General features: G+C 39.2%; 1 protein-coding gene across 2 annotated transcripts; it reads right to left on the bottom strand.

Moving 5' to 3' along the window:
* Positions 1-58: 58 nt before the first annotated feature.
* Positions 59-8,869, bottom strand: ube2b (ubiquitin-conjugating enzyme E2B (RAD6 homolog)). 2 transcript variants are annotated; one of them, XM_061751987.1, is made up of 7 exons: positions 8,635-8,869; positions 6,500-6,589; positions 4,074-4,154; positions 3,830-3,855; positions 2,760-2,849; positions 2,037-2,125; positions 59-970 (listed from the first exon to the last, which is right to left on the bottom strand). In XM_061751987.1, exons 2-7 carry the CDS (start codon positions 6,520-6,522, stop codon positions 842-844), a joined length of 438 nt encoding a protein of 145 aa, XP_061607971.1. In that variant the 5' UTR covers positions 6,523-6,589; positions 8,635-8,869; the 3' UTR covers positions 59-841. The 2 variants fall into 2 exon arrangements, with proteins under 2 accessions (XP_061607971.1, XP_061607970.1); XM_061751986.1 differs by lacking the exon at positions 6,500-6,589 and having other exon boundaries at positions 8,635-8,865.
* Positions 8,870-14,380: the final 5,511 nt, after the last annotated feature.

Below are 14,380 nucleotides of genomic sequence, written 5' to 3' on the forward strand. Positions count from 1 at the left end.
AGGGTGTAAAAACAAAATTCATTTCGCTACACGAGCACGTCAAGCAAACGCACCCAAGCCGTCTGAAAAAAAATTTATTACGTTTTTTATACCGTATATTGTTATAAGTATACCTCTTTCTTTGACAAATGTAACACATCCCTTCTGCTCATTCTGAACAAATCCTACATACATGATGCCACAAGGCCAGTCTTTTTCTTTTTGTTGTCTTTTTCATTTGGATATAGGAAGTGACAGCTTTTTTAGTATTTCAGTCTTTTTACATCCGACAATGTCCAAGAAGAAATTTCCCTCCTGAATACAAACTGTGCCTGACTCACCGCACTTTGTCCTTCGACGCGCTGCTTCTTCTATGTCGGGGGAGGAAAAACCTCCGCCATCGTGAGACTAATCTTAAAATAATAGATTGTTCTTTAGAGATTCAAAAAAGAAGACTATATCCAATCAAAAGGCTTTTTTGAAAAACCCCGTTAGGGAGGGAAAAGAAAGAATACAAAAATTAAAAGTTTTGGTCATGAAACTGCCATTTCCAAACAAACCAAGCAGCAGCACAGTGACAGCTTACCAATCAAACAAAATACCCACAGATATATTACAAGTTCTGTTAGCAATAACTTATTTCACAACATGCAATTATAAAAATTCTAATTAAAAGAAAACAAAAACGATTCCTCCTCACTCCCTTGATATAATGTCCGCAGTTCTTTCTTTTTTTTTTTTTTGCAGAGTGGCACTTGTTGAGTTCTTGTGATATGCGCATCTCCACACGCGTGCGCACACACACACACACACACGAGGTAAAATGAACGAGTGGGAGTGGGAAGAAGTGAGGGTTTGGGTCTCACACGTCCACCCAGCTCTGCTCCACAATGGCTGTCACTCGTTTCTCGTATTCACGCTTGTTCTCCTGGTAGAGCTGCGCCGCCTGACTGTTGGCCGGGCTGTTGGGGTTGGGCTCGTCGAGCAACGACTTGGGAAGGGAAAAAAAATTTGATTAGTTCATTAGCGTGGGAGAAGGCGGTCAAGGCCCGTCATTTTCTTGTGGCCCACTAAAGCAACAAAAGGTGTCTACTTTAAGGTTCTTTGTATTTTTCTTCTCATTTTGGTGTAAAATCAGTAGCAAAATCACAAATTGTCTTCACTTTTCATTGTATTTTTCACCAAATCCCTTCAACATAAATTGAACAATAGTATTTGCTTGTCACTATTTTCCATGACTTCTGATTTAAAATTCAATGTCAAAAATACAGTGGTGCCTGGAGATGTTGAGTTTAATTTGTTTTGACTGTGCTTGTAACTCAAATCATCTGTTCCCGTTGAAACAAATGGAAATACCATTAATAGGTCCGAGCCTGTCCAAAATAAACCTTTTTTTTTTTTTTAAACGTATGTAATAATACAACTAAGAGTAACAGCTAACATTGAAGATATGAAAAAAAAAACATTGATTTGTTTCATATTGTGATATATAACATTGATGAGAAAATTGAGATTAGGATTTTTAGTGAGGTTAGTACACAGTGGGTCATACATGCAAATTTACTAATAAGTGGCATTTATTTTGGTGTTTTGTTTCCTTTTGTTTCCTCATTTGTGGTTTCGGCCAAGACTTTATATTTCGGTACATCACTAATCTAAACAACAGTTGAGCATCATGATTAATTCATTGTGTGCCTTGGCCAACAGGGTCCAGTATAATGTACATGGAAACATGAAGAAGATGCTCACAACTGCTCAGCAAATTGCAGTAATTAGTCATTTTTCACTGATCACAAAGAATATATGCCTGTGAGTATTACTGTATTGTCTGTCCACATGTTTCTGCAAAGTTTTAAAAATTAATTAAAAAAATAAACATGCGATGGTTCAAAACTTGTACGTTGGGGCACTCGTAAGTCAAGGTACCACTGTATATGATTTTTACAGTCATTACATTAGTTTGAGGGAAAGCACAACTATGATGTGGCCTGCAATGAAAATGGGTGCGACACCCCTGAATTAGTCGGTCGGTGTGTCTGATGGAGGACAGCACCCACCTGGATGGAGGTGAGTATGGACGAGACGTCATACGTGGGGCTCCAGCGGTTCTGGAGGATATCTAAACATATACTGCCATCTGCGTACACTATAGGAACACAGCAACAAAAAAACCACAACTTTTCACAACGCAGGTGTTATAATGGGAGAAAAAAGTTATTATTCTAGAAAATTCAAGAATGAAGTCATATAGTATGTTTTTAGAAAAATAGCACAATGTTGTGGTTTAAAAAAAAAACAATTCTTACGAGAATAAAATCATCATTCTTTAAGAAAAAAGTCCCAATCTTATGAGGAAACAGTTATATTTCTCGTGACAAAAAAAATCGTAATGAGAATAAAGTCGTAGATTTGAGAAAAAAGGTGTGATTTTATGTCAATACAGTCACACCCGTTAGAAAAAAAATTGTCATATCATATTGGCCAAAAACCTGAGAGAAAAAAGTCATCTTTCGAGAACAGTCTTTTTTTTTCAAGAAAACTTTACATTTAGGGATAAAGTTTAATACTTTTTTATTTAAGTAAAAGTTGTAGTCTTGTAGTCAAGAATAAAGGTGCCGTTTTCTGAGCATAAAGTGCCATTTTGGAGGGGAAAAGGCCATATTTTGAGGAAAAAAGGCAGACTACGTAAAGAAAAAAATAAGAATGAAAAAAGTTCTTTTAACTAGTGAATTACAAAATACATTTAATAAAAATACTTAATGTGTTGAGCATCATCTTACCATTGGGGTGAAACATTCTGGAGACAAAGCGAACCGTGGGAGGCTTGTTAGGGTACTCCTCTGAAAACTCGATCAGAAGCTTAAACGTTCCTGCAGAGACATACAAGATTTGAAATTTTTCTTTCCAATACAGACATTATTGATAGAGAAAAAGTCAAGAGAAAAGCTGCAATTTAGTTAAGTCATAATTTTCAATAATTATTATCATGAATGAAAGAAGTCAGAATCTATCGAGAATAAAGTTGACATTTTTCAGAAAGAAAAACACGGCAAAGAGACAAAAGTTGTATTTTTCCAATAATTATTATTTTTTTTAAATTAAAACAGTCAGTCTTACTAGACAAAAAAAAAGTTAAAAAAGAAAATCACAATCTTATGAGTATTAAGTTGTAATCTTACCAGTTTAAAGTAATATTTTTTCCCAAAATAATTTATTTCGTAAAAAGTCAGTTTGATGACAAAAAAATATTTTATTGTGAAAAAAGTCAATCTTTACAGGAATAAAGCCATACTTTTCAGGGGAGAAAACTCAATCTTACAAGAATAAAGTCAAATTTTATTGTGAAAAGTTTTACGGGAACAAAAATTTTACTTTAAGAGAAAAGTGGTAATCTTACAAGAATAATTGAGCCACTGAGAACTAGTGTGGGCTAACTCCAGTTTTCATTTTGTGGGACAGTGACTTTTATAAATGCCGCCCAAAGGCGGCCATTAAAGGTTTAATTCAACAGTGGTCTAAGTCCAAACATCTGTCAAATCTATCAATACTTCATGAAAGATAAATAACACACCCAAGCCCAAAAAAAGGTGTTGAGAGCAACAATGGACTGCCCATTACATGTAAAAATTGGAACCTAACCTTGATTCAGACCAGTAGTCTGCAAAGTCTGAAAGCAATGCCTTCTATCGATTAATTTCTGCACCGAACTTAAAAATTACAAATATGGAGCGAGCCAACTCTTGTTCTCAGTGACTCACTTGATGGTTAATTTTTCCAAATGATACATTTCTTCAAACATTAATTTCTCGACACATTTGTCAATGAAAGGGCACAAAATGAAGGAACTCACCATCTTCAAATGGCGTGCCCACGGGCCTGTGAAGACAAAAGAAATCAGTCATTCTCATCAATAACGCTGCATGTGACGGAAGTCCAACCTCTGCTGCTTTATTTCTATGTTGACTGTGAAAACAAGGCGCATCCACTATGACATAATTAGTATTTATTATTAGAAGCTGGGGTTGCCGGCTGGGTGAAACAACAACAAGGGAAAAAAAGAATGCAGGGCGGTGCAGAACACGAGTGTGACTCACCCAAAAATGACAGCATTCCAAAGCATGATATTGTTCTCCGAAGGCGCTCCGCTCACGCCGGTGGGAGGGTCCTCTTGAAGTCTGCAGGGGACAAACAAAAGACGTGAACGTCGGCGTTAAAATGTCACAACAGGAGTCAATCAAAGGAGTCAAAATGGAGCTAAAATGGATTGCGAGGAAGCCATCCGTCACTTACGGCTTCCCCAAAGACCAGGGCGCCCACATTTGATGTTTGGTTTTGAGAAAAAAGCTGTAATCTTATGAGAATAAAGATATTTTTCAAGAAAAAAAAAAAAGGTATTAAATTTTTTTTTGGGGGTATTCCCCCCCCCCCCACCAAAAAAAAGTCGTGAGAGAGAATTAAGTTGTATTCTTTCAAGGAAAAAATAAATTTTCCAAGAAAAAGTCCAATTCATTAAATTTAAAAGTTGTACTACTTGAAGAATAAAGTTGTATTTTTCCAAGAAAAAAAAAATTTTTTCCAAGAAAACATCCATCCATTTTCTGAGCCGCTTCTCCTCACTAGGGTCGCGGGCGTGCTGGAGCCTATCCCAGCTATCATCGGGCAGGAGGCGGGGTACACCCTGAACTGGTTGCCAGCCAATCGCAGGGCACATACAAACAAACAACCATTCACATTCACATTCACACCTACGGACAATTTAGAGTCTCCAATTCATTAAGAAAACGTCTTATTCATTAAGTATACTCTCATGAATCGAGGATAAAGTTTTAATTTTCCAGGGAAAAAAATAATAATTTGAGAAGTCATCTTTTTTTAATCAAGAAAAAAGTCATATTCTTACGTAAATAAAGTAAAATCTTTGTGAAAAAGTCCTCAAAGAAATTTTTTTGAATCTTTCAAGAATAAAGTTGTAGTTTTCTACAATAGAAAAGTTGTATTCTTATGGGAATAAAGTCATCTGGCTTAAGAGAAAAATTGCACTCTTACAATAAAAAAAGTTGTAATCTTACGAGAATAAAGTCATTTTTCCCAGAGAAATGTTGAAAATTAGTGATGCACCAAAATGAATATTCTTGGCCGAAACAGACAACCAAAAGAAGAACCCAAGGCCGAAAACACCCAAACAAATTATAATAAATTAAAAACCTACGAAAAAATCCTCAGCTGGATCATTTTGTCCAGTTTGCCAAATTTGTCTAAGCGCTAGCTCTCTGGTTCCTACCAAGTGATGTGCACGCTTTCGCGGTCACCGGAGAGGCAGCCCTCGGCGGCCAGGCAGCCTTCTCGCCCCGGGCCAATGGCCGGCTGCCGCGGCGGGGGAATTTTGGGCTCACCACCCACAGTGGCGCATGCGTGGCCGACTTGGTCCACCGTGAGCAAGCACGGCGAAGTGAATCAAGAATCAAGTCATAAAATATAAGAATAAAGCCGTAATATTATATGAATAAATATAGATTATTTTCAGGAAAAAATGGTAATATTATAGGAATTATGTTCTATTTTGTCGAGAATAAATAAGTATTTTTTTCAGGGGGGAAAACTTGTAATCTTACAGGAATAGAGTCATGTTTTATTACGGAAAATAATTAGGAAAGAAGTAACACTCCTAAGTGAGTAAAGTTGTATTTCTTCCGAGAGAAACGTAATCTAACAAGAATAAAGTCATTATTTTACAAAAACAAACTGGTAACCTCATAAAAAGTCATATTTTTGCGAAACCGGTTATACTCTAAAGAGAATAAAATCATTTCAATAATTTTGTTTTAATCTGCTGAATAAAGTTGTGTTTTTACCATAAAAATCATACATTTTTGTGAGAAAAAATTCTTAATCTTGAACACCTGATGTTAAATCGCCACAGCGACCGCAACACCATGGATTAGGTCAAGCGTCGGATTAATAAGAGCTCTGATCAGAATTTAGACGCCAGGTCCATCTGTGTGTGTGTGTGTGTGTGAACGCTGACGCACTGCAATTAACCTCATTAACCATAAGCTCTATCGAGATCTTCTCTGGCAGACAGACACTGTGCTCGTCCACAAAATGAAGGATTACAAAGTAAAGCTAACAAACTATCAAATTAAGAGGGTAAAATGTACATTTTCGCATATTTAATTGAAATAAAATGTTCCTTATCAAATTTGACATCACGCAAGATGTCATTTTATTTATTGGCATTGCTTTAACCTTTATTTATCCAGGGAAGGCAATTGAGAACAGATTCTCGTTTGCAATGCCAACCTGGCTGTAGAATGTTGCTGTTGAGTGAGATGCATGTATATGCACATTTCTTCACTACTGAATAAAAATGTATATTTTTTTCCTATGGGGAGAACCTCCAAATACAATTCGGACATGGACTAAGTGTATCTAATGCTGTGGTGAGCTAAAACAGACTTTAGGTTGATTCTACTCTACTGAGGCTGACTTTGTGAGCTACGTGGAGAGTGAAACCAGTCACCTGTGTGTTGTGTGTGCACACATACACACACAGGCCAATCCAGGAATGTTGCCATTGTTGACCGTGCTTCAGCAGGATACGCTTTAGCACCTGGGGATGAGCATAGGGTTACACGACACCTAATCTGGTGTCCTCTTGCTTCAGCGGCCTTCCACAATACTATCAGCATCCTCACAACACAATACACACACATGGTGATGGCATATGGAGCATGGCCGCGGGTTAGGTATTGGGGATACCGATGTCATGCATGTGTAAAAATACCAAATAATATGATAAAACACTCAAATGTATGACTCTCCAAGCAAGTCAAGTGTGAGGTTTGAGTTAGCAGGATGTTACTAAAATTACATGACTGATTACCACAAAAATGAAGAAACCATTACTCCCCCTGCAAACCTGGAGTGGAACAGCATCAAGCAGACATGTTACAGAATGTTCTAAGTCTATGTTCATTTTTTATGCCATCTGGACCGATAGACTGTTTATTTTTAAGTTAGCTAGCCAATTGGCTAGTCAGTTACACAAAAAAATATATAACAGATTTTTACTTTCACTTCTCTGTGCTCCCTTGGCGGCACTGTGGAGTCTTGCAGGACAGCCTACTTGTATTATTACACATAAAAAATACACAACCCAACAATCGAGCGGTTGAACGACTAGAATTTTGTTGTTGTCGATGCTAATGTGTTGAAAGTCAAGTCAACCTTGATTAATCAATGACACCATTATTTTTTTCAGCACAGTACGGCAGTCCCTAAACCTTTTTTCGCCGCTGGCCATTTTCACGTAAAGACATATTTCGACTGACTGGCATAGAAACAAATAAAAACAAATTATTAAATATACAACTCACCATACGTTGAATGTAGTTGTTGTAATTAGTGGTAGTTTGCATGTTGCTCAGTTTCACCATGTGTTTCAAAGCATAGTATTGTAAGACGGGACATTGTAGGCAGGGTTATTTAAAAAATAAAAATAAAAAATAAAAAAAATTTACTTGTATTGTAATTGAGAATGGACTTGTATATTTTGAAAGTGACAGTACTATGGATCATGTTGGTTGGTGTTTCTTGTTCCCATTATCACTCAGTTAATGTCCACGCATTACTGGACATAACATTTTGGTGATCAAGATGGAGCTTCATTGGATGGAGCCACTTTTTTCGACACCAAAAACTCAATTTCTCCAATTTCTTTTATTATTATTGTTCTTGGTGTTGTACTCAGGTTTTTGTGACGTGAAGTTCCAATCAGAATCAGCATTTTGACACACTATTCTTTTTCAGAAACGTCGTGTTACTTGTTATAGTCCTGAGAGGGCAACAGACAGGCGAGTTGAAAGTCCTCTGTAAATTGTCCGATTGGAAGACTAGATGCCAAAAATGATTAGTTGACTTCAAGCTTTAAACGTCAATGCAAAGGATAGTCGATCGGTCGACTAGTTAACTATTCGATTCAACTCCTAACACACAAGGGTGGCGATGGATCCCATTGGAGAGATTCAGGAAAAAAAACACAAACCCTCAGGTAATCCAACCTGGGAGCCACATTTCTGCCCAAAATTGCATTAAAACACACGCAAGGATGACATATGGAGCGTGGCAGCAGATTGGGGATTGTAAATACTAACCATATAACAACCATTGACACTCTCAGCCGTTTTAAAAGCAAGAAACCCCTCACGAAATCTATCCTGTAAGACACACTGCTACCCAATATTACCATTAAAATGTAATGTTGTGGCACTGAATGCTGCTTGTCGTCGGACAGGACAGCAGACATAATCCCATTTTGTTAGTTTTGCGAGCAATTCAACTTGTTTCGGTTGGTAGTTCCTGTAATGGTCATCTCATCACGAAACAACGACAAACTGGCACACAAATGCTAACCAGCGGCGTCCCCAAAACAGCTCCGTTCGGTTAAAACTGAGTGGATAATTTCAAGTGTCACTACCAATACAGCACCAAACGCAGTAGTTTATCGCCAAAAGAAGACATTTCGCGTGATAAAAACCACCCTGCGTTCGGTCTGTTCGCCGGTAGCGCTAGCTAAACTATGTTAGCTGGCATTAGCTTCGTCGGCTAACCCTGCTAAGACATACACACAGAAGGGATAAGAAAGGACTGCGGTACCTTTTAAAATCCCTCATAAGACGTCTCCTCGCCGGGGTGGACATTATTGAAAATTTTAAAAATAATTAATGTGTATACAGGAAAAGCAGGATAATCAATCGATTGACGTGCGGTGTTTTTCTTCCGCTTGGAGCCCCCCTTTCCTTCACCCTTTTTCTCGTCTCTCTTTCTCTCTTTCTGTCTTTCTCTCTCTCTCTCTCTCTCTCTCTCTTTCTCTCTCAAAACAAGCGTCTGGCAGGCTCGCTCCATGTGATGACGTCACCATCTGACGGCGCTCACCAGCAGAGGCCCTGCCCCTTTAATGACGCACACGTGGCCATGTAACAGTGTGCCATGAGCACGCTTAAAGCCCACACAATATTAGGGATGAAGATATGATTTATGAATATAGTTTTGGATTGATGGTTTAGGCCGCACTCCATCGTAGACAGTCATCGGTGAACCTTCAAACAACAATAAAGGTCACCCGGCCATTTGATTTATATTTTCGGTTATATTTTTAAGAACAGCAGGTAATAAACCATCGCACAAAGTGATTGGTTCAGCTCAACCATTAAAGGGAATGTTTACAATTGCTCCCCAACTTACTTTTTGTCGTATTTGTTAAAACTGTCAGTATAAACTGACAGTAGTACTTGAGTGAAATGATCTGTGGGGGGGTGTCTCTGGCCCCATTTTGTACCTCTAATTTGATTTTTAAGACACCGCCGTGCCCGAGGAAAAAACAAGTAATCAGAGACCGACCCCGCTGAGAAAACGACTAATATTAGTTCACTTGTGATCCTGTTTCATTATAAAATGTAGGTGTAGTATGCGTGAATTGTAGTGCTCCCTGGTGGCTAAGGCATGCACACCCAAAGGAGACGCACAATGAATTAAAGCATGAAATCATGATGCACAAACTGTTCATTTATTTACATTGTATGTATGTTACAATTGTATATTTTTATTACGTACTACTTTTATACTGTAGAGTGCTATTATTCTTCATAGAAAAAAACACATGACAAAACTTTTTTTCAAATCGACGAAGCGACGGCTCATAGCTCAAAAAAATCGTAAAACGGGTCCCTTGTAAGTCAAGGTACCGTTGTACTAATGATAAACCCCAATTGTTAATAAATTAAAAACGATTCTAATATAAAGTATTTACATTGTAAAGACAAATATAAAATACATTGATTTTTATTTTCACTTTTCACTGTTACAGTCCACTTGCATTGGGGCCTGAGTGGGGCGGTGAAGCAGCAGATCGATCAGGTAATAAAACGATCCAGCTTGGCACCCACTTCATAATGAGCATTATCGCCACCTAGAGGACTGGAGGAGGACACAAATAGTGGAAATGTCTTCACTTCAAAGCTGGAGCTTTTACTGTACCTTACTGGGAAACATGGCGACGTTAGCGCTAACGTTAGCCTCAAGCTTTCTGGTAAAAGTGAGGTTAATAGGGCCTCACTGCGTTGCTTTGTCGTTAGCATTGTTTGTAGCTTTAGCATGCCACTTGTCAACAGACAGCAGAAACGACTTCTTGATTTGTTATGACAGTCGACAACAGTTTGAACTCGGTTTGCATTTCGTGGAACTCTGTAGGTTCAAATGACAAGCACCTCTCCACATGACCTACATTCTCGCCGTGCTAAATGCCTCGCCTTTCTATTGATAGCCTGAAACTCCATGGAGGGAACGATGAAGACTGATTAAACGGACAGATGTATTTGCTGGAGCTTTGACTGGGATTTCACTGAAGTCACCCGCGCCCCTCAAAAGTCATCTCTCCTAAAAAGTGGATGCTAAGTATAGCTTTATCTGATGGATATGCTTGGTTACAGTACTAAAAATGCCCCTTTTCAAATTGTGTCACTTTTCCAGTAGAAGTCAAAATATGAGCCCTGGAATCAGCCCAAAATGGCTACTTCAAACCAAAACTGATGATTTCCAGTTCAATTTCGAGGTTATGATAGACGTACATGCGGAATTTTTCTGTCGCTTGGTGAAACTGGGGGCTAGTTTTTTTTCGGGGTGAATTTTTCCAATAATAATTAATCGAATGCCCTTTTTCATTGGGGAATTCTCAAAATGATCAAACTTTGCTTCAAACCAAAATGACTTTGACCTTCTGTTCAATTGCAGGCATGGGTCTTCGAGACTTTTTTTGTACAACTGGTTAGGGTCATCATGTCCAACGAATTTTGTGTTGATCGATAAAACTGGTGCCGGGCGTAAATTCTCTGAGAACGAATGGGCCATCACCTTCCCTTTTCATTATCAATCTTTACTTCAAACCAAAAATGCCCGACTTTCTGTTCAATTTCAGGCATGGGCCCTTGAGAATTTATCCTCTGTTGTGTCGTGATAGACATGTCCGCCGAATTTCGTATTGATCGGTGAAACTGATGTCAGGGGAAACGATTCTAACTTTCCAGGGGGCGCTACTGAGTGAGTTTTTTTGGTGGTCGTGGGGTCATGGGGGACTCCTAAAATGAATACATTTACACCAGGCTACAAGCGAATCAAACAAATGGGTAACCCCGATCCAGATCCTGAGGTCACTCACTAGGCCACGCCTCTTAATGGTGCACATCCAACCCGGATATAGATATATATATATTTTTTTCAAATAATGTGACTTACATCGTGTTGTATTCCATAACAAAACCTCCATAATAAACCCACTCGTCGCCTGTCCTAGCACGTGACGGGGTGCGCGTCCAGCTCGTCGGCAGCAGGTGGCGCTCGGGGGCCGAGTTGGAAATAGCAACCGGCTGTTGTCATGGTTTCAGGTTTCCCGGAGACGCAGGGCCGCCTCCTAATTGGCGGAAAAAGAGGAGAAAAAGCGGTAGAGGTTAGTGTTCCCTCGCTTTCTTTTTGTTTTAAGACTCCTCTGCTATATTTAGACTCAAGCATCTCATGTGGAACACCATGGAGCTCACTGAACACAAACGGAATAAAATGTGACAAAGAAAAGACTATCGAACACTCACAAATGATAGTGTTGTTTACCTGATCACTTGCAATTGAAAGTTTATCATCCACAGGGAGAATTTAAATCCAGCCACTGTTCCGGAATTAGGTTTTTACGAGGACAATAATTTTGCGGCCATTTGATTGGCCACAGTGATGAAAGCGTGGCGCCTGCACCGCAGCAGCTGACGTTTGTGTTATTTTAGGTTAAGCTGAATGTATTCTTTTGTCTCCGGACTGTGATGTAATAATCGTCCCCATGTCAACACTGTTGTGTGCGGAGACAGACTTTTAGCCTCATGTTTGTCATCACTGGAGATGAAACGAGCCAACCAATATCTACAATGACCTTCAGCATGGTTTCTTATTAAAAGCGCTCACAGGAAAACTCCCTTAATCAAATCAAGTCATCCCATGAGGATAAAGTAAGTGAAGCCAAAAACATTTGAAGAAGAAGAAGAATCGTCTTTTATTGTCATGAACATGCATGCATGCACACGAAATTTGTTCTCTGCATTTAACCCATCACAGTGAACACATACATGTTAGTGGAACACACTGGAGCAGGGGGCAGCTGAAGCGCCCGGGGAGATGGCTTAAAAGTGACCCGTGACATTCTATGTGGTAAACAACATTTAAAACAAATCTCTGTATAAAATGGAACTGAAATGAACATAACAGGATACAAAATATAAACAAACATGATAAGAATCTATGATAATATTATACCTTGTCAGGATTAGAGACTAGGATATGATAGGATGGGCTAGGCCAGGACCGCATACAATAGTATAGGACAGGACAGGCTAGGATAGCCTAGGATAGGATATCACAGGTTAGGCTGGGTCAGGACAGTGAAGCACAGGACAGGAGAGGATAGGCATGATAGAACAGGATAGGATAGCCTAGGCTAGGATAAGATAGTATAGGACAAGGCAAAATAGGATTGGTTATGATAGGATTGGATGGAATATGATAGGATGGGATTAAATAGTATAGGATGGGCCAGGCTAGGCCAGTCAAGGCTAGGACAAAATAGGACAGGATAGATAGAATAGCTCAGACTAGGCTAGGTAGACTAGGTAGTACTGGACCAGGGTAGACAGGCTAGGCTAATTAGGTTAGTTGTCTAGGATCAGAATCAGAATCCTCTTTATTACAAGATTCACAGCATCTTTGATCACAAGCAGCTGAGTTTGCATTTTGAGGCTCAAATGAAAGCAGAACACAACTCTTGATCAACCTCAAACAATGTGACTCCTCCATCTGAATATAATTCTGCCACATGAATACACAAAATTAGCACAATTGTTGCATAATGCATAATATGGTTTTGCAGGTGAAAAGGTCTTCAAGAGAATCCGGGCTGAGAAGTTTTGCTCTAACCGGCTGTGAAGTAGGTCACTTAAGTATACCTCATGAATGATTAACACCGATGTGTCACCAAAGGGGGAGCGCAAAACACAACTCCTGTGATTAGGTTAGGAGGAGAAAGATAATAGCGGCCATACATATTTATTAAACTGGCGCACTGGCCCTGTGGTGATATTCAGTATGTGGTATTCCCTTGAGAAGCACTGACGTAGAAACTTCAAAGAGGCCACGCTTGCTGACGTCAGCAATAAGATAAATAATACCCGCCTGCAGCCTTAGATGTGTGCATCCTGTCTACATTCAAGAGCTTAGACCACAGGAAATTATCAGTGCTCAAAAATAAGTTTGTTAGTGGGCGGGGGGGAATGCACCAACTGAGGCTGATGTGAATCAAAACAAAACTGGATAAGCTAAGATATGACATGACAGGCTAGCATAGAATTGGCTAGGCTAGGCTAGGCCAGGACAGCACACACGTCACAACCCAGACTAGCCTAGGAAAAAACTAGGATGTGACAGGCCATTCTAGGACAGCCACAGCTATGGTTGAATAGGATAAGATAGGATAGGACAGGACACAACAGGCTAAACTAGGGTAAGTTAGCCAAAAATTTAGTTTACTGAGGGGAGTGATGCACTGACTGAGGCTTGTGTGAATAAATACAAAACTGGATGGGGTAGGACAAGATAGTATAGGACAGGGCAGGACAGGATAGACCAGGCCAAAATGGAGTTTGTTTTTAATGTAGTTCATGTAGCATTAAACATTCAGAAACATATCTTTTCTTGGATTTATACATGGTTCACCTATCAGGGTTCGAATAGCTCAATACATCTTGGCACCCGGTGTGGCACAATTTGAGCAACAGAAAACAAAAAAAGCATTTTATTTGAATCTTGCAAAGCACCATAATCTTCCAATGTAGAATTAGAAAATGAATTACACATTACACATTACACAAAATTACACATTATTTTCAAAAGTCACAGAGAGCCACAGCAGAAGGATGAAAGAGCCAAATATGGCTCTGGAGCCACGGTTTGTAGACCTCAGGGCTAGCCCTGGACAGGACAGACTAGGCTAAACACACGGAAAAATGTCTGCTGACTCACAGACTGTAAACAATCTCTGGCGATTGTGTTCTACTGCTTGTCCTACTTCAATTTAGGTGACATCATCTGCACAAAATCACAAGTTCACAGTGATGATGTATTATTGCTGTGTTTGCCGACGTCTCTGGGAGAGGAGCGGGATAAAAAGTAGTGTAAAGTTAAGCATAATGAGAACAAATTTACACAGGAAGTAGTCTGATTCAGTGGAGTTTTAATCTTTAGCATGGATTTTGTTTTGCAAATTAAACCAATATAATAGCCAACTAAGTAAATATTTCTTTAGTTGGCGTTGAGC

Source organism: Phyllopteryx taeniolatus, chromosome 17 (assembly GCF_024500385.1).
Source record: "Phyllopteryx taeniolatus isolate TA_2022b chromosome 17, UOR_Ptae_1.2, whole genome shotgun sequence".
Lineage (NCBI taxonomy): Eukaryota > Metazoa > Chordata > Actinopteri > Syngnathiformes > Syngnathidae > Phyllopteryx > Phyllopteryx taeniolatus.

Coding starts and splice junctions, on each gene's coding strand:
- ube2b (XM_061751986.1), bottom strand. CDS start 8,678: ATGTCCACCCCGGCGAGGAGACGTCTTATGAGGGATTTTAAAAG. Junction 3,856..4,073: donor TGGAATGCTGTCATTTTTGG/GTGAGTCACACT, acceptor TTGTCTTCACAG/GCCCGTGGGCACGCCATTTG. Junction 2,126..2,759: donor CAGAATGTTTCACCCCAATG/GTAAGATGATGC, acceptor GTGTTCCTATAG/TGTACGCAGATGGCAGTATA.